Below are 19,255 nucleotides of genomic sequence, written 5' to 3'. Positions count from 1 at the left end.
CATCTTTGTCAGTGCATGTTTCAGTGTCCTTCTGTCCTAGTGTTAATGTTTCTCTATGCTAATGACTCTCTCCATGCCCCATTGTGCGTCTGTGTTTCCCATCCCAGTTTCCATGCCCTTAGCCCCATCCCTGTGTGCATGATGAGGTCATTGGGTCTTTCTAATCAACTATCAATATCTACTTACCCCAGTGTCTCAATCTCCCTGCCCCTAGTTCTGGGTCTTTGTCCAGTGATTGAGTCGGTGGCTCGCTATCCTAGTGCGCACGGCGGTGGCTCGCTATCCCAGTGCGCGCGGCGGTGGCTCCTTGTCCCAGAACGCAACATTGGCTCCTTGTCCCAGTGCGGGTCATTGGCTCCCTATCCCAGTGCACGTGTCATTGGCTTCTTATTCCCGTGCACGTGTTATTGGTTCCCTATCCCAGGGTGCATGTCACTGGCTCCCTATCCTAGGGTGCGTGTCACTGGCTCCTTATCCCAGGAAGTCTCTCATTGTGTCTCATTGGTTCCCTATCCCAGGGTGCGTGTCACTGGCTCCCTATCCCAGGGTGCGTGTCACTGGCTCCCTATCCCAGGGTGCGTGTCACTGGCTCCCTATCCCAGGGTGCGTGTCACTGGCTCCCTATCCCAGGAAGTGTCTCATTGTGTGTCATTGGCTCCATATTTCAAGGTGCGTGCCATTAGCTCTCTGCCCCAGTGTCATGATTCTCGGTCATGGTGTCTGTGTTTCTGTCTTCCCCTGCCTGTGGTTATGCATGCATGTCTTTCAAGACTCCTTAGCAAAGCACCACTCACTCTCAGTACATGGTTTTCCCTAACCTAGAGTCCATACCCTCCTCTTGTCTGAGCTTCTATACAGGCGGTCTCCAACCTTTTCATTAATAGGAATTACTCCTGTTCAATGAAAGTCATGCCGAGCTACTAATATTTGTGTTGAACACATCAGGCAAGACTGTATAAGTGGCCACCCTATACAAGAATACCAGCTATGATCATTTCATTTCAGTGCAGGATTGCCAGCAGTAATGTAAAAAAAGGCTTTGTGAATGTGGAATACACTTACAGGGGTAATCATAACAGTCACAGCTTCAATGCCCCTGGCATCAAGGTAATGATATTAGTAGTAGGTCACCCAAAGCTTCATGATTTACCATTCAAATATCGATTCTAAATAGTGTTTGGGAGTTATGGGTTCTGAAAATTCACACATTTCTCTGATACAGATTTTTTAATTTTGATATACCTATATATATTTCGACAATGCGGTCAAATTGAATAATGCACTCCACAGCCAGTGCTCGTGCCGGGAGTGGAGACCAAACCCCTCATTAAATCTACAATCCAAAGAAGTTTGCACCAACACATTTCGAACAAACTGGTCTTTTTCATGGTGGCCAGTTTGGTCGAAATGCATCGGTGTAGTTGTAACGTGTAGAACAAATAAAGATCTCAAGAGTTCACTGAGAGCAGTGCAGACTTCTTTGGATTGTGTGTGTTTGTGTGAACACACACACCTTCTCTCACAGGTAGCTGGAGAGCTACAGTAGCTCACAAGCTATTCACTGGAAAAGCCTAGTCTATATCTTTTCCTACTATGTTCACCTTCTTCTTCCACTATCTGCACCACTGCCTTCCTGTTCGGTATATATCTCCTATTTTGTTTCTTACGGTCCCAGAGAGATTATGCACTCAGAAGTTTGGAAAAACAATATTAATGCAAATCTGATTTGGCCAGGTCTGTACACATATTTAAAATCTTAGCATCCTTATTAACCACTGTCAAATAAATCTATGTATTTATCTATTTCTGTAGCATGAGCAACATCTAAGTTGTGTGTTGGGCGCCCAGTTAGAACAGAGCAGCCAATAGGTAGGCGAAGCATGCAACATCAGAACAGACCCGCCTACAGGTAAGAAAAGTGCAAATACCAGAATATACCAGCCCATACCGCTGACGATCCTCTTTCTAAGACAGACAAGTGGCTCATTCCAAGGATATAATAGATCGAAAGTTAGAATAGCCCTTTTTTGGATCTAGGTTTATATTTCATATGTATGAACGTTCAGTCAATTGTTCACCTGGTCTATTGAGATTTTCTTTACAGCTTCCCAAAATAGAGCTGACAGGAAAGCGAGAGAAGGGTATCATACACACTGATCCATAGGTTCAAAATGAAATGCTAATATTTGCACGCTACTTAACTAAAAAAAAAAAGAAAAAAAAGACACAGGAACTTTGGCCTCAATATTAGAATTCTGCCATTGTTTTTTACGAATAAGCAATCACATTCTGTGAGAAAAGTAACATATTCCTGCTATAGATTAGTAAGGGATCTAGCTGCTGAATGTGTATCTGTTGGCATCACCCTCACTAACAGTAGATAAGATACAGGCTTATTAGTAAGAGGTCAGAAATCACTGTCTCACTTCAGGTTCTCATTCAAACCAAGGTGTAGTCTGTTTAATCATAATCTAAGACTGAAACATGTTTACTACATTTCAACAGGACACCAACATAAACCAGCATTTCATCACTATCCCAATCCAAATTTGCTTCTTGTAGGTAAAATCTTTTGTGGCAAGGTCATTCCTGCTCCCTACTATGTGGGCTTAGTTTGAACCTTTTATTTGTATTGAAAATCTTGTGTTCTTTTCTAGGGAGCCATCTGATTCTTTGCTCCTGCAAAGACAGGTGCCCTCTTACAGGTACTACTAGCACCAGTTTCATCCTTCCAGTTTTACAAGTTGAAGATTTGTTGGCTCTAGTCCTTCTTTCTGCTCCATTCTCACATAATTTTGTTTTTCCAGTTCCAATCATGCAAATTAGTTCCCTTCTTAAAGTCCCTACCATCCTGTTTTTACACAAATACTTTGTGAACCATGTGCCTCTTCAAAACTCCAAAATGTTGTGATATCGTTGGGCTTTTTAATTCAGCAATTCCTTGGCTTTGTGTGCTAGAGGGCATCCTTTAGTAAGGAGCGGCAATACCAGGACTCACAGTGTGGTTCTTGAAATCAATCAGTTTTTATAAAGCACAACAACTCTCCTGTGAAGGTCTCAAGGCGCTGGTGGTGGGTCTGGGCCTCATTCGAAGAGCCATGTCTTGAGCTTCTTCCTGAAGATGGTGAGTGATGGGCTTTGTCTGAGGTGTATGGGCAGGTTGTGCCAGCTCTTAGCTGCGAGGTAGGCGAAAGATCTTCCTCCGGTGGTGGTATGCCGGATGCGTTGGATGGTGGCTAGCACCTGCTGGGCGGAGAGGAGGGGTCTGGCGGGGTTATGGAGTGAGATACAATGGTTCATGTAGGCCGGTCCAAAGTTGTGAAGGATCTTGAAGGTGTGGGTGAGTAGTTTGAAGTCGATATGCTTCTCCACAGGGAGCCAATGGAGAATCCTCAGGTTTTGGGAGATGTGTTCCTGGCAGGGGAGGTTCAGGACGAGTCTGATGGCGACATTTTGAATGAGTTGGAGTTTCCTGATGTTCTTTGTTGTGGCGCCGTTGTAGAGCGCGTTGCCGTAGTCGAGCTTGCTTGTGACTAGGGCGTGGGTGATTATCTTGCAGCAGTTGACTGGGATCCATTTAAAGATTTGGCAGATTTGACGGAGGGTGTGCCAGCAGGAAGAGGTGACTGCGTTTACCTGTCAAGTCATTAATAGGGAAGAGTCAAAGATGATTCCTAGGTTGCGGGCATGGTCAGTCGGAGTAGGCGGTGTGCTGAGCAAAGTGGGCCACCAGGAGTCGTCCCAGGCTGACGTGGAGTTTCCAAAGATGATGAGCTCTGCCTTGTCCGAGCTGAGCTTGAGGCAGCTCTCCCTCATCCAGGCGGCGACGACTCGCATTCCGGTGTGACAGGTCCTCTTAGCTTTGTACAGGCCTTCAGTGAGGGATATGTAGATTTGTGTTGTTATCGGCGTACGACACAATGTTCATTCCGTGATCTCTGATGATGCTGCAAGTGGGGCCATGTGGATGTTGAAGAGTGTTGGGCTCAGGGAGGATCCCTGAGGGACCCCGCAGCTGACTTCTGTTGGTTTGGATATGAAGGGTGGGAGCCTGACTCTCTATGTTCTTCCTGTGAGGAAGGAGTGAATCCATTGCAAGGCTTTTCCACTGATTCCTGCGTCATGGAGTCTGGTGCATAAGGTGCTGTGGGAGACCATGTCGAAGGCTGCTGAGAGGTCGAGAAGTATGAGTGCTGCGGTGTGGTAGAGGAGTGTGCGGATGTCATCGGTGGCTGCAAGAAGTGCTGTCGCCATGCTGTGGTTGCTGCGGAAGCCAGACTGAGAGGTATTGTGAGAGCTGTGAGTTTATGGCTTTTTCCAGGACTTTGGCTGGGTAGGGTAGAGAAGAGGTGTTCGGGGGTGATGGATGCACAGCTCTGTTATAGATGTGGTGAGGACAGGGGTCTGTTGGAGCTCCAGAGTGAATGCTATTCATGATGATTTCAGTCTCTTCTGTCATGAGAGTGGACCAGCTGTGGACTGTTTGGGTGGTTTCTGAGGGGCTGGGTCGGTTGTAGGTTCTGATGATGGGCAGGTTCTGTGGGAGAAAGTGGTCATAGATGTCCTTAATCTTGCAGTGGAAAAAAATTGCCAAATTGTCGCAGAGGTCTTGCGATTCGGGGGGGGGGGGTGTAAGAGGATGTTGCTGGCTTCGGAGGGAGAATTGGTGAATTTGTTGATTATGTGAAGAGTTCTATTGTGTTGTGCGGGGAGGTGTTGATGCATTCATGGAATGCATCTTTTTTTGTGTTCTTGATGCGCTGGTTATGGGTGGCAGCTCTGAAGGAGCTGTTTTTTCTGCTTCTCCATTTCTTCTTTAGGCACCTGAAGGTGCGCTTGGATTCTTGGAGTTTGTGGTGAACCAGCTAGCTTTTTTTGGGATGCGCTTGACCGAAGTTGACCAGGGGGGTGCGGGGGCTAAGAAGTTGATGCGCTCAGTAATGCAGGGGGTGATTTGGCAAGGGTCGTTGTGAGTTGCTAGTCAGTGATTTCATTCCATTTCCTGTGGGAGGCCCCGGGGACACGGAGGTGGCTGTTGGGTGGGGTGATGGCAAAGAGTAGGCAGTGATGGTCGGTCCAGTATGGAGATATTCTTGATGGTAATCTGGTTGCTTGAAGTGAAAATGGGGTCTAGTGTGTGTCCTGCGGCGTGCGTGGGCACGGTGATCTGTTGTCTGAGGCCAAGGGTGGCGAGACTGTCGAATAGGGAAATGGTGTTTCGTTCACTGCGGTCCTTGAAGTGAAAATTCAAGTTGCACAGGAGGAGGTAGTCGTGGACGCAAGGGTGTGGGGGGTGGCGATGTCTACAACGGCGTCGATAAAGGCTGGTCGGGGTCCGGGCCGGGAATTCTGTAGACCAGGGTCCCACGGAGGGAGGAGTTGCGAGTGGCGTGGTTCAGGAAGTGCAGGTGTTCCATTGTGGTGCGGTGTTCCTCCGTGCTTGTGTACAATGGCCAGTCCTCTGTCCGGACAGAAGGGCCAGTCCTTCCTTAAGATGTTGTAGCCGCCTGGGATTGCAATGGCAATATCTGGTCTGGAGATAGGGTTGGTCCAGGTCTTGGTTAGGAATGCGATGTCTGGATGGGCGGAGTCAATCAGGTATCAAAGTTCAGTGGTGTGCTTAACCAGGGAGTGTAAATTCAGAAGGAGGCAGTTGATGGGGTTGTTGCGGGTGTCGGTGATTTCAGGTTTGGGGTGTTCTGGTTGTTTGTTGTGGCTGAAACTGAGGTTTCCGGCAGGAAAAAGGTCAGTGGGTGTCCTTAGGTGATGCGGTGCAGCAGGCGTTTAAACGTCCAGTGATAGGTCGGTGGAGGGTCTTGGTGTTGTAATGGAGAGTGGCCAGGGAATGGCTTATCGGATAGTCAGGGTTCCAGGTACTGAGAGCGGTCCAGGCACAGACGGGCACAGACCGGCTTGTCTTTGGCGCTGCCACCATCAAGAAGGGGTAGGGAGGCCGGTGTCCGGTCAGCTGAGAGGCAGGAGGGCGGGGAAAGCGCTTTGCGGGAGGAGGGGGGTAGGGCCACAGGGGCAGCAGCAGTGCAGGAGAAGAATGTAACAGAAGAGACAGAAAAAAGAAGAAAAAAAAAAAAAGGGGGGGGGGGGAGTGAGGTGAAAAGGCATAAGTATAAAAGCACGAGTAAGGAGAGAAAGAAGATACTTACTTGTAGATGGCCACTAGGAATGAGGCCTGCGGGTGGAGGAAGGCCTCTAACTGAGAGTTAGGCAGACTCTCTGTTCCCAAGGCAGAGGCAGCAGCAGGAAGAGCTGGTGAGGGCAACAGACACTGACCAGGAGGTCAGTGGAGTTGCCCTCTCACAGTGCTGCAGCCGCCAAAGTGATGCCACTGAGTGGGGCATGGCTGAGGAAAAACGTCAGCAGCAGTTCACACCGACGAATATGCAGAGAGGGACTTCGAATTATGGGGAGACATGCCAGAAGATTTAGATGACAAGATCTAACAGGGTCCCCCAACCGTCACATTCTAAGGCCTAAGAGGAGGGGGGGGACCCAGGTTGGGACGCAGGAGTGGGGGACAGGCAGGAGAGGACCCAAGGACATATGGGTCACCCTCACCGAGCATGAATCATAGCAGACTGGAGTCTTGACAGCTGTTGGAATCCTTACTCGTTCCATACAGCCCCCCCCGCATCGACAAGCCTTGTTTCATCATGATATACCGATATATTCTTTAGACACCAACGACCGACCTCGATTCTGATTAGGTGATGCCACGATTAGCCACAGCTACTGTTGTGGAAGTTAGTTGTTTATTCTTTACTCATATATTATTTGCACTGTAGCCAGCAGAGGAGGCTGATCCACTTCTACCAGTGTACACAGTGGTTACGCACCCGCCCGATTCAGGCACCGCTTAGTATGTCGTTGATGCCATTGCCTCGAAAAGGGACATATAATGTTCCAAATGTTATGTATGTATGTATATGAGATTTGCTCGGCCACTCAGTTATTAAGAACACAAACTGACTGCATTTCTGTAATTGTAGAGAAAAATAAAACCATAACTGTACACTGTGTCAAGCTGTCACTTGTGTTCCAGAAAACTTGAAAACGTTCATAAAAACAAGTTTAAAACAAGCATTTGCAATGCGACGGGTCTTGCGGTTGCTCATGTTAATGCTGATCGCGTTGTAAACTCCTAACCCGACTTGTCATCTATCGGCAAAAGTGCTTTGATGTACGTAACCCGAAAAAGTGAAATTAACTGTGTAAAGCCAAGCAAAATCACACTAGGAATATAGAGAAAAAGAAGTCCACGGTCCTACAGAAAGCAGCGAGCCTCGCATGTTTTCTCGAGGAGGGCTAACCACTGGAAAAGGCATGACGTGTGCATGCCTTCCACTAATGAAAGCAAGCAGATTTTACTAGGCAAGCCCAAGAACCAATGAAACACACTGACGTGACGTCGACAGGGCTCCGAACCCTTTTCTAATAACTAAAGCGTCTTGCTGCGATACGCATGCGCGAGCGCATGCAATGCAGGCTCGACCCTAAAAAAAAGAAAGTGATGCAATTAACTTTGTGACTTCAATAATAAGGTAAAACAGATAACCCATTGTCCAGCAAATGGCAGTACAATGTTTTGCTCCAACTGCTCCTTCTAGTAAGTATAGTAAATAAAAGGAGGTCAGAAATACCACAAGGCCCATTGAAAGTATTGGCACCTACAAGCCAAAACAATGACTGCTCATAGGGCACAGAAAAAATAATAAGGTTTTCTGCCTGAAACTCATAAGACTGCTGCAGGATAGAACTGCCCAGTGTTGTACAAGGAAAATGCTTCCTTCATGCTGGAATAGTGGAATTTATGTCTTCCTAAACTGGACCCATTTAAAATCTCACTGCAACAGTCAGTGGGAAACCAAAGAAGCAGAAGCACAAGCAACAAATTGAACCTAACCAGCATGACTTCACTTCCCATGGGAAGAGGTCCTTATGGAATTCTGCAAGCAATTATTGACACGGCTGAAAAATGTCGCAGTATTATTCAGGCTAGCAATGTCCTGCGCAGTAACACCGAGTTCCTCTGTCCCTTCTAGTGGGGTTGGGTAGTCTCCATTTAATAATGGGGAGACTTTCAGGCGTGGCTCATGCTATCCCCCACACGACAAAGTCTAAAGGATAAAGTTGGTCTTAAGAGTCAACTTCTGCAATGCTAAAGCAGTTCGTTTGTGCAAGACCCAGACAGGCTGATGGCTTTGAACATTGTTAACTGAAATTATGGCTGCCAGCAGGTGCAGGAGGACCAGGACGTGTATCTGCAGGCTCCAGTCTTCCGACACGGAGGATCTACAATTCGTGCAGTATTTCCTTGATGATGTGCCAGGTCTTCTCAGTCCTCAGACGTCCCAAGTCAGCATTTGATGTCCCTACAGTGGATCCTTCGGCAATCTATAAACGTTCTTAACAGCAGCCAGGCGACAACAATCCAGGGCAACATCCATGCCTTCATGGTTGCCCTCTCCTGGCACACGAGGGTGGCAAACTTCACAATAATGGGCAGGCAGACCAAACTCTTGCAGTGATCCTGACCGGACATTCCGCCTCACACTTTGCTAAGTAGGAACCACTCTGCAGGATCACCGTTGGGCCTCACTCCCTCCAGACTCTCTCCTCACAAGGCAAGCTGGTCTTAGCAGGCAGGCAAAAGGCTGGCTCAACAGGCTTAGGGCAAATGGTCTGACTTCTTGGGTGATGACCACTCACCAGTGAGAATAGCAGACTTTGGTTCCTAGTCCTGGTTCCAAAAGCTAGAAGCCTTGGTGGTCTGCTCTCTTATTGAATAGTGCTGTTGAACAATGTCCGAGACTTGGGCTCCCACCTTTATAGTCCAAATCCAGCTACTGATATGATTTAGTGTCTGTTCTTTTGATGTTCCTTCGTGGGTGTCAACTTCTTTGAAGTAAACTCTCCCCTGTCCTTTGTCAAAGAGACAGTCTGCCACAGCAGGTGCAGCTTCAACATAACCACAACACAGACCAAGGGAGTAACCAGGGATCACATGGCTGTCAGCTTCCACTTAAATATGCCTCATGGAGGTTCAAAAGTCTAAACCTTCCTCTCCATCATGATTCCCTAGTCCTCCCGTGCCAACTGTATCAGTCCTATCATCTCACTCAACCATGAGCCCAGGCTCCATTGGCCAGTAACTCTTCCTGGAACCAAAGAGACCTTTCATGTGCACAGAAGATGTTCTGCTCCCCTTCCTCCAGTGTTTGTCTTCCCACCCCAGTCATCAGGAATATTAGCAACCCACATCTCTGTCCAGGGGTTAGATTCCTCACCTCAACTAGCCTTTCCAGGCCCTGGGCTTTCCCAAAATTGAACACTCAGAGCTCTGTGTTATGTACCACGATAAGGCACACATACATCCAGCACACACACACACAAGTATTACATGCTGCCTGGTGCCAAACAGTCACCATGCAGGCCAAGGTTGAGTTAAGTACACAGCAGGAGAACCTTACATAAGTGGTCTAGTAGGCACCACCCCAGTGACACCACAAAGGCCTTGTTCACACCACTAATTCTTACTAAATAGAAAATGGGTCCTGCCACCACCACGCTCATGTCACTTAACTCCTGGCAAGAGAAGTAGCTCTCTACCACTAGGAGGAGGGCAAGGCTTGGGGTGCAACGCTCCTGGTCTAAGAAGACTGCATTACCATGAGACAGGACTAGGTCATGGCGACACACGCATGGTCTGTGTTCCACCGTTACCAAAAAACAGTACCTGGGATCTAGATATCCATGTAGCTGGGGAACTCAGGGCAGTGGTGCATGTCCGTCACCATGAAGGGACTTTTCCATCTCAATAGGATTGCAAAGGCACTCCACAGTACCCTTTAAAAATAGTTCCTGTGCTCTAACACAATGGAGAGAAGGCAAAGGTCCAGTACAGCAAACTACAACATAAAACAATTATTAAAAGAATACACCATTTGAAAACAATGCTGTAACACGTCCCGAGCCACTTTAAGAGTCATGACAGTCAATAAAAGGCGTAAACTTTAGCTGGGTAACATATCCATCCTTTAATCGATAGAAAAGCAGGTCTCTGTGTCTTAAAGAAATTCTAGACCTACTGCTGAATACTGTGGGCCGATCTCCTGTAATTACACCTTTTCACCCCTCCCCCAGCCTCCTCAGAAATACAATTCCCCGGGCTTCCCACCTGACTACCAACTACAGGAGAGAGAGCGAGAGAAACACAAATCTTGCGCTGCCCGGGTTCCTCACCACAGCAAACAACATCAAACTGTTTATAATTGCATAACATCTGCAGCGGTTCAAAGCTCACGGCTCTGTTAGGTTATTGGGAAATGTTTGCAATCTGTACCTGTTCTTTCCATGTATTGTTACTGCGCCGCAATATGATTCGATCGTGTTTTTATTGGATATTTTACATTCCTCTGCATCTTAAACAGCCTCCCAGAAACTTAATCACAAACAGCTATGTTTATGGGGGGGTTGATGAGATAAATAATTATCTGGGCGCGTCACCTGCCCTTCAGGAGACGTCTAGTCTGCATTTTCTATTTTTATGACATAGGCTTGGTTTTATGAACGATCAAGCACCATCCGGTCTCTATAGATAATTTCAATTAATTCCAGTAGTAACAAAAATCATATTCCATAAAGCCACTTAACTGGCAAGTGAAGATTAATAGGCGTCACCTGTATCGACTTTGTATCAAAAAATAGGCTGGCCTGTTTGGAATTCTGATCAATCCGTGAGCTCCAGGTTACTTATAAACGGGCCCACTGGAATCCTGTGATTCTGCAACTGTGGCTTTTTTCACACAATTATGAATTTGCCACACAATCTATCATCTGCTGGATAGTGTGCAGATGTTAACAAACAAAATTGTTTCTAGCTCAAACCGATTGAAAGTTACTAAAAAAAATGGCAACACGTGTTTGTGCACCGGGAAAGGCCTTCCGCAAACGTTAACTGGTTATTTTTCAGTTGCTTATTTGTGCATCTGGACTGGTAATAATGAGGTGAAATCGTTGTCCAGATAGTAATACTATGTCTAAAAATTTAGCCAACTCTCCCACATAATTTGGTGCTCTGCTGCCACATAATTCCAGTGGCCCTGCTTACAAACCTCTGCATGGGGCACTCAAACTACTGGGTAATCCTGGGGAACATAATAAATGCTGTTGGACATGTACGCTTCCGGTGGTCCTGAATGTTCGGAGAACATTAATTTATACTTTGAGGAGACGTTATGGTTACTATAAAAGAATATCAGTTATGGTGATCTACACAACCATAATTTATTCAATGCATTGTCCACACCCTCGCCTGTGACATCACAGATGACCTCACAAGTGGCATTCCCGATGATATCGCTGGTGGTGTTGCATATTACATGACGACTGACATCACTGAAGGCATCAAAAGTTGAAATGTAGTTGCAAGGGTTGAGTACTTATTTCATCAACTGGACATGCTTGTAAAGGGTACAAGTAAGAACTTAGGCCAAACAAGCCTCTATTTTCAACAACACTGAATACTTGTGAAAAAGAAATCGTTTGTAGATTCACTTATGATGCAAATGTTGACAAGATATTTAATGTAATCAGTGAGATCATCATATTGTTATTTGATATCATATGTGCATGCGAAAAAAAAAACAGCTGGTTCCACTCACCAGCAACACACATCCTCGAGGAGTATAGCAGTAGTTTGGGAATTTGGACATCTCTAGAATCTATATGAAGCAAACTTCCACTTTTATTAAAGAGAGAGTGATAGGGTGAGGTTTTTGCAGATGCAGTGATGCCCTAATTTATGTGAATGATGTTGTGATATGTAATGTCATCAGTGATGTTATTGATGATGTAATGTATGCCGTGTGTGTGTATCAATAATAAAGGATGCTATAGTTATCCACACAAGCAATACATATTCCTCTAACCTTTCTTTATATGTAGAAGGCTAATTACATTCAATGTGTGCCCTTGAAATTGGTGTGTAAAGTATTAAGACAGTATGTCCACTTTCAGAAAGCACATGCGGAAAAAAGAACTTCAACAGTTTGCAGGGTCACCGATGTGATTGATATAAATAGGACATTATGTATGAAAGGGTGACTAATGAATGTGGGATGGGAGCAGTTTTGTTGCTGAGCTCACCAAAGGTACAAAATGGCTTTTTTTTTTTTAGGTTTTGGCTCGGTACCATCAAGTCCTTTCAAATAAGGTTTTGTTTTAATTTGTCATTACATTTACTAGTATTGGATCTTAGTAGATAATCATAACTAGCCTGAACAAAATCATGTATTTTCACTGACTTTTAAGGGTTTTGTAATTAAGCTTTAAGAGGTTATTTTAATTTGCTAGTACCCTCTTCTCCAAAGACTACAGGACTAAGCTCCAGGCATAGTGAAGAGTCTGAGTTCATACACGCAGCCATCGCCTGAACCACAGGACCTGCAGGAGATACACTCATGTTATGTTCAGCTGGTTCTGACCACAGAAAATGACAACCAGACATGCACGTCAGGCTCCCAGTCCCACTGACGTTAGTGCTGGGTGGGAAACGCCAGTGGTCTCTTGGCAGTGGCTGTGGCGTTTGGCCAAATCCGTGCCCACTTCCCCGTACCACACAACCTTCTGGCCAAAGATTTCAGCTGTGCATAGTGAACTATGCATTCAGCAAGTGGCTTTCTGCAACCACCTGGGTGGGCACAGTGCCACTGCCACCAAACGAACCAGGGCATAGGGAGTGGCCTTAAGCCACGTCCTACACTGGATCCCCACCAGACTTTACGTGTAGTGTCTAGAAAGAGGCCTGTATTTACACTGCCATTGACAGGTGTCGAAATAACGTAATAGTTTGCACCTTCCATGAGGCCATTGACAACGCGCATCTCGATATGGTATGCAACATAAACAATGACGTATCCGAAGTTGCAAAGTAATGTCATCTGTGTATAAAGTCAGCTGCTGCATTTGACTCTCCGAAAATAAATATCCTCGTACACATTAATTCTAGTTGGAAGATTGCATTAAAACTTTCTAAATTTGCAAGTCCTTTTTAAAGAACACACATAGGAAGTAGTTTCAGAGGGCAGCTGCTGAAAAAGTCAGAAATTTGCTGAAAAGGTTACGCCTATATTTTGTATCATTTTGTTTTACTTTTTAATACTCCAAAAAAATCAGGTGTGGTCCTGAAAATGTCACAGATTTTCAGGAGTACTCAGAAGCCAAAGCATTTTTGCATTGGGAATGTTGCAGGCCCACATTACTGCATGCACAGATGTAGTGCATGACTGCCTTTGCACTTTTTTTCAACACTGGGAAATATTCTTCACAGTGGAGAAATTATTTACTCTACACTTCCAACAATTTGCGGGGATCCTCCTCTTTCTCCTTCCTAAAATGAATTTACTTCAACATGAGTAAATCTTTAACTGTTTAAAGAGTTAGAAACTACCTTTACAGAATTGTGAAAACCCATTTTTAACAAGTGCTGCAGCCCAGAAAAACCCACCGCCTTAGGCTGATTTACTCACAGCTTGAAAGTCAGCCATACTCTTGGAATGTAAGCATCAGTAAATCCATTTAACAAAGGTTACAAGCACGTAGACCCATAGAAACAATACTGTTTTCCAAAATCATACAACAGGTGAGCAAAAAGGAATGGCTAGCGGACTCAATTAAATCACTGACAATGTGACCTAAGATGGACATGCTATGACACTAATGGTGTAATTTCTAATGCCCTGAATATCAAAGGATGCTGCAGTTAGACTCACTAGCAGTGAATAGCTTTACACCATTTTTAAGAAGGCCTTGGCATCATCTCCCACATCTAGGTGGCCCTGTAGTTGATACCTACAGGAAGAAGGATGCACTTCCACTGCCAAGAAACAGATGTGTCAATGAGCCCACAAGGTATTATTTGACTTTTGTTCTGCAGGAATGTCACCTGTGATGTAAGGGTCCAGGACACTGTGAGCTGCCAAACCAGCTACACGTTAGAGCGTGGAGAGAGGAGGGAAGGTGGTGGTCGTAACAAGCATTGTCCTCGGCCCTTGGGGAGCTTCTGCCACAGGTGACAGGTCTCTAGCCCTTGGAACACGTCCAGAGCCGACACCGAAAGGTATGGAAGATCACACTGTGGACTCAACTCGTGAGGACCCAGACCTGACTAACACGCAGGTTATCACACAATCCAGAACAGGGATGACACTGCCAAGCAACACATTCTCCACCATTTACTCCTCCCAGGTCAGCATTTCACAATAGACAGGAGTAAGAACAGGACTCCCGGGTTCTGGCTACTGAGGGCCCTTTGACACTGGTCAGGGAAAAATATTTCTAGGAGGAAGGCACAACTCACAGCTGAGGCTTAACAGTGCATAAAAGTGACGATGTAGCAAAGGAACAAAAAAAAAAAAACACTGTCAGTAACGTTAAAATGTTCATCAGCTGATGGCAGCACACCATGCATAAAGCCAACACATCTGACAAAGGCAGCCCATAGCTCCCTGACCCTCAGGTTCTCTCCTTGTTGGCGGGGACATCAAGTGGTTCCATTTTAGGGTTGAAAAGTTCATACAGTTCTGTTTATTTATCTTTTAATTCCGGTACACAGAATTTTTTTTTATTATCATGTAAATATAGGACTGCAAGAACAGGATTGTAAGAATTATTCATACTTACAGAGAGCAACAGGAACTCTCTGGAAAGAAGTCTGTCTTTCCACGTTTACACTGCTGCTTCATGGCAGTAATTCATATAATTGCAGGTTAATGTTCCCCATAAATAATGATTGGGCAATTCAAGCTGAAATTGGCATCTGACCAAAGCTCAATAAAAATGTCAACAATAATTCGAATCTTACTGAAATAGATACAAACATCGGGTCATGTGCAATAATGCAATGTATATCAAACGTTGCTTGTTCTTTCTCAAGATACACCTGCCTGAAAGCAATGGTCCAGATGTGGATGGGTTCAATTGTAAAGAGAAAGCAAGAGGCTGCTTGTCATGAAAAAAAGTAACTTGCCCTTTCCGGATTTTATTTGGTGCACACTGGTGCGTGCAGTTTTGCTTCTCCCCCTATAAACGCAGGACTACATGGCCCAGAATTCAAAGAAATAGATAGAAGAGTTGACATACTGTACATTGCACAACAGAGGTTCTTAGGCATTTTGTAAAGCAACCCCACAATTACAGTGTGGACCCATAACCAAGCTGAATATCCCTGGGATTATAAGTATGGTGCCCAATTTACCCAAGGCTTCCAGGCAGAGAGCGCCTAAACCTTCAAAACAAGAGTTTGCGTTTCATGTTTAACACAGGGTTTCATTCTGTGCCGCTTACAAAGAACTTAAACTCAATATAGCTTTAACTAGAGGGTTTCTCAGGCCAGTGTCTACTTTCCACCACTCCCGCATTCGGGAACTTCATTACCCAAGCTGCGAATCTGTGGGAGATCCCAAGCATGCAGGTCCCAGCTGCCCCTCTTTGGGAACAATACACCCCTAAATCGGAATTTAACGTGTACCGGTGCACCCCAGACAGACATCATTAACTCGCACTTGGACCTAGCAGGCACGTCACTCAGCGGGCGTTCCCTCGCATGAACTTTTGCCCGTGGTCAGTGGCACGGGGCCCAGTCAGCGAACCTTGGCCTGGACACCCCCGATGTTTCCCCCAACACGCCCGTGTTAGCAGCTGGCCCTTCAGTGGGGGAGGAGAGGATTAAGGCAGAGCCGAAACTGTGTGAAAGCAGCCCACCATGAAGAATCGCTTTATGCCATTAGAAGTCGTCTGTGGGACTTTGCATGGTACCATCTTTGCACATTGTCTGCAGTCAGCCAACAAAAGGCGCTTCAGATCTGAAGAATATTTGAATAGGGAAGTTCTTCCACCAAATGTCCAGAACCAGGAAGATGGCCATTTTATATTACAATAATAGCAGTTTATATAAAAAATGATCAGGAAGGATCAACGCTAATGTAAAATGAAAACAGAGGATTCATTTTTCAGATTCATTAAAAAAAAAACCAATATGAAATTACATTTTTTTTTTAAAAAGAGAATGTCTGGTCTACTGGTCCTCCCACCTTCCGCCCCATGGCGGAGGAGGATGATGCCAACCATTATTTAGGCAGAAATGGGTGCACAGACTGAAATGCATGCAGCGGGCAGGCCGGTTACCGTTGCAGAACTGGAGAAGGGAGGTGGTGTCGTAGAGGCTGTTGTAGCTCGAGTATCCGTCCTCCATGCTGCCTTCCTCGGTGTGCTGCTGCTGCCTCCGCACCGGCTGTGGTCAGCGCTGCTCGTCACCGTGACCTCGTCATCCCGCCCGGCGCTCCTCCGCCGCCGAGCCTGTGTGAGGGGAGCGGGCAGGGCTCGGTGTGGTCGCCGGCCAGAGCCCCGGCTGCTAGCATGGGCGGGGGTGTGCGCGGAGAAGGGACGGCTTTCCCCGGCCGCCTCCCCCCACCGCCGGCAGCCTCTCAGCGTGTGCGGCTCCCACGAGACACGCTCCGCTCTCCTCGGTGTGTGCAGCTCCCCGCCGCACCTTGCGTTGCCCCCGGTGTGCACAGCTCCCACGAGTGCACGCGCCGTTCTCCTGGGCGCGTACAAAGCCGCTGCCTGCACCCCAGAGGTTGTACACTCCTACAAATGCACCCTCTCTTGGAAACGGAGAGGACAGAGAAATCCGAGAAGCGCACGCTCCCCAATCTCGCCAGATCTCTCCTTCCGAGTGATCTGTGTGCCCCGAGTCCGGGGATCTCACCACCACCGCTCTCGATATGAGATTCCCTCAGTTCCAGCGCGGCGAGTTAGCCGGGAATGTTGGAAGCTGACTTGGACTTTTAAACCCCTCCCACTAGTACCAAGGGCAGGGCAGGCGAGTGCGAGCAGAAAGTCTGGACCGCTGTTCCCAAAAGGGATGTCTTCGCGGTCCTGGAAGGGCTGACCAAGCCTTGGGTACACCGACCAATAGGAATGTGAACCCCACTTTCTGCTGAAGACTTTACCCACCATGAAGTAGCAATCTTTTTATCGCATCTCCATCCTACACACCCTGTCCCTCTAGCTCACTCGTGCAGGATCTTTTTTTTATTAATGTCTGAATTCCCTTTGGCTGTGCTTTCCTATAGTTCGGTTCTTCTTGCTTTCATCCTTCTATGCCTTTGTCTTGTTCTGGGACAAAGTCTAATGATGAAAAATAAGTCCTGGTCAGAAAAAACATGAGAGCTGGTGTTGAGCACGGACACTAATTAAGCCTTGAACTGAGTTAGATCTACCACCCTACAGAACACACAGCTATCTGGCCACTGCCCCTTTAATTCCCATCTGGAAATATATGAAACTCTTTAATGTGTACCCCCGTGGGTAAAATGTCCTCGGGCACATTCTGCAATCACTTGTGCTTTTCCCACATAACCTACCTCTTTTTAAAGCACAATGTAGCCGTTCCGGCCAGGTCTGCACTAAAGAAATACCCATACTAGAAATTACGGAGTCTCGTTTACGTTTCAGTACCAAATTCTAAAGCCAACACGTGGTAATAATGTTACTTCTTGGTATTACCTCTAGATTGTTTGTTGTTGCTAGAATGTTAAAGCACATTTCCCACCTGTGTTTGCAACTGTTAAATTTATTATTTTACTTACCTATTTAAATTTTGTTTTTGTAGCCCAAACGTGATTGAGGAAGAATTTAGAGCATTTCATAAGGACTCTTTCGATGTGGTACATTTAGATATTTACCATGGTCTAATAGTAAGGAAAAAGGTACATACATATGACATTTCAACAGTTAGAGGCAGGCTTTTTCTGGTGGTAATCCATTAGATTTTCGAAGGTGTGCAGTAATGCTGCGGCATTAAGGCTTCAATCTAGATTTACCTTAATCGTAGAAATATGTGGTAATTGAGTATCCTCACATTTTTTGCTGTTGACATAGCATCCTAAATCTGGGGCCAATGAGATCCGCTTTCTAAAGAGACTTTGGGCCAGATTTAAGGGAAAATGGCAGTGCAGGTCAGTGCGCCAAATTTGGCAGCGTCGCACACTGTCATTTTTACAACGCAGGGAGGTGCCGTATTAAATAGAATATGGTGCACCCCGGTGTTGCCCCCTGCGCCGGCGCTGAATTTGCTGCCGTGTGCTTACGCAGAAACCCTTGCACCATTGTGCAAGGATGGCTGCGTTAGGGGGGAGATTGTTTTTGTGCAGGAAGGAAAACCTTCCTGCACAAAAACAATCTTAAATGGCAAATTGCTCTTTCTGTGTGTGCTGCAGAATGCAGCACACACAGAAAGAGCAAAAAAGGAGAAATGAAAGCATTTCTTCTCGTTGTGTCATGCTAACGCCACTCCTGGGGTGGCGTTAGATTTTTGCGCTGCCTCAGGTTTACAAAAACGCATAAATCTAGGCAGTATCAAAATACAATGGGGGCACGCCCACAGCAAAACCCATTGCACGCCCCTTCCACGCAAAGTACTGCGTTAGAAGGGGCTGTACTTACAAAGTGGCGTTAAGCCACAAAAATTGGCTTAACGCCACCTTGTAAATACGGTGCAGTGCATAGCGCCACTGGCGCATCACTAAAACTGACGTTCTGGTGGTGCTAGGGGTTCTTAGGTATGCCCCTAAGTTCCTACTTTGAAATCATGCATCAGTGTACAATGCTGGAGTGGTGAGAGGAGTCCCACCTTTTCCATAGTCTATGCATGTTCTAGACAGGGTCGGTTTCGCAGCAGGGTACATCTAAGATGTCAGGATGACTGGGAGACTGATTAGAACTCGACAGGAGTGGGATGGTATATTCCAAACCCACTCACCCAATCATTTTGAGGAAAGAAAGACTGGCACTGACTTTTGAGTGTCAGTCATGCCTGGCGAAAGACTTTGCACCTGAGGAAAACACACTAAGCCCCATTGCCTGACATGATCACAGGTCCCAGGAGCTTTTGAACTCTCGTTATCTGGAGATACCAGCATCCATCTTGGGTCATTAGCTGTAACTTTCCACTTGTATCACATATTTACACATGTTAGTCAATCTTGCTACAGTGTTGCCACAGCCAGGATCTTGAGATTGCATAGGTGTCCCCCAGTTAGAGAACTTTTGCCACAGGAGACCATTAGAGGACTATTTATATTTCAGAGAAATGTTCACAGAGAAAAACAAGCTTTGAACTTTCATTTTTGACTCAAACTAAAATATTATTTCCGATGTACTTGCAGTTTCCTTCTTG

The 19,255-nt window shown here is 46.1% G+C and overlaps 1 protein-coding gene across 10 annotated transcripts in view; it reads right to left on the bottom strand.

Annotated features, from left to right (window-relative positions):
* The window catches only part of EML1 (EMAP like 1), a 752,203-nt gene that overhangs the window by 399,078 nt on the left and 333,870 nt on the right, over window positions 1–19,255 (bottom strand). For 2 of the 10 annotated variants that reach the window (XM_069208310.1, XM_069208312.1), the window contains exon 1: window positions 16,201–16,493. The exons of 6 other annotated variants lie outside the window; for them this stretch is intronic. In XM_069208310.1, coding sequence (XP_069064411.1) covers window positions 16,201–16,267 — 67 coding nt within the window. In that variant the 5' untranslated portion in view covers window positions 16,268–16,493. Of the gene's footprint in view, window positions 1–16,200; window positions 16,933–19,255 lie in introns of those variants that run through there. 2 more of the 10 variants (XM_069208307.1, XM_069208308.1) reach the window with 2 other exon arrangements.

Source organism: Pleurodeles waltl, chromosome 9, assembly GCF_031143425.1.
Source record: "Pleurodeles waltl isolate 20211129_DDA chromosome 9, aPleWal1.hap1.20221129, whole genome shotgun sequence".
Taxonomy (NCBI): Eukaryota; Metazoa; Chordata; class Amphibia; order Caudata; family Salamandridae; genus Pleurodeles; species Pleurodeles waltl.
This window is presented reverse-complemented; position numbering and strand designations above follow the sequence as displayed.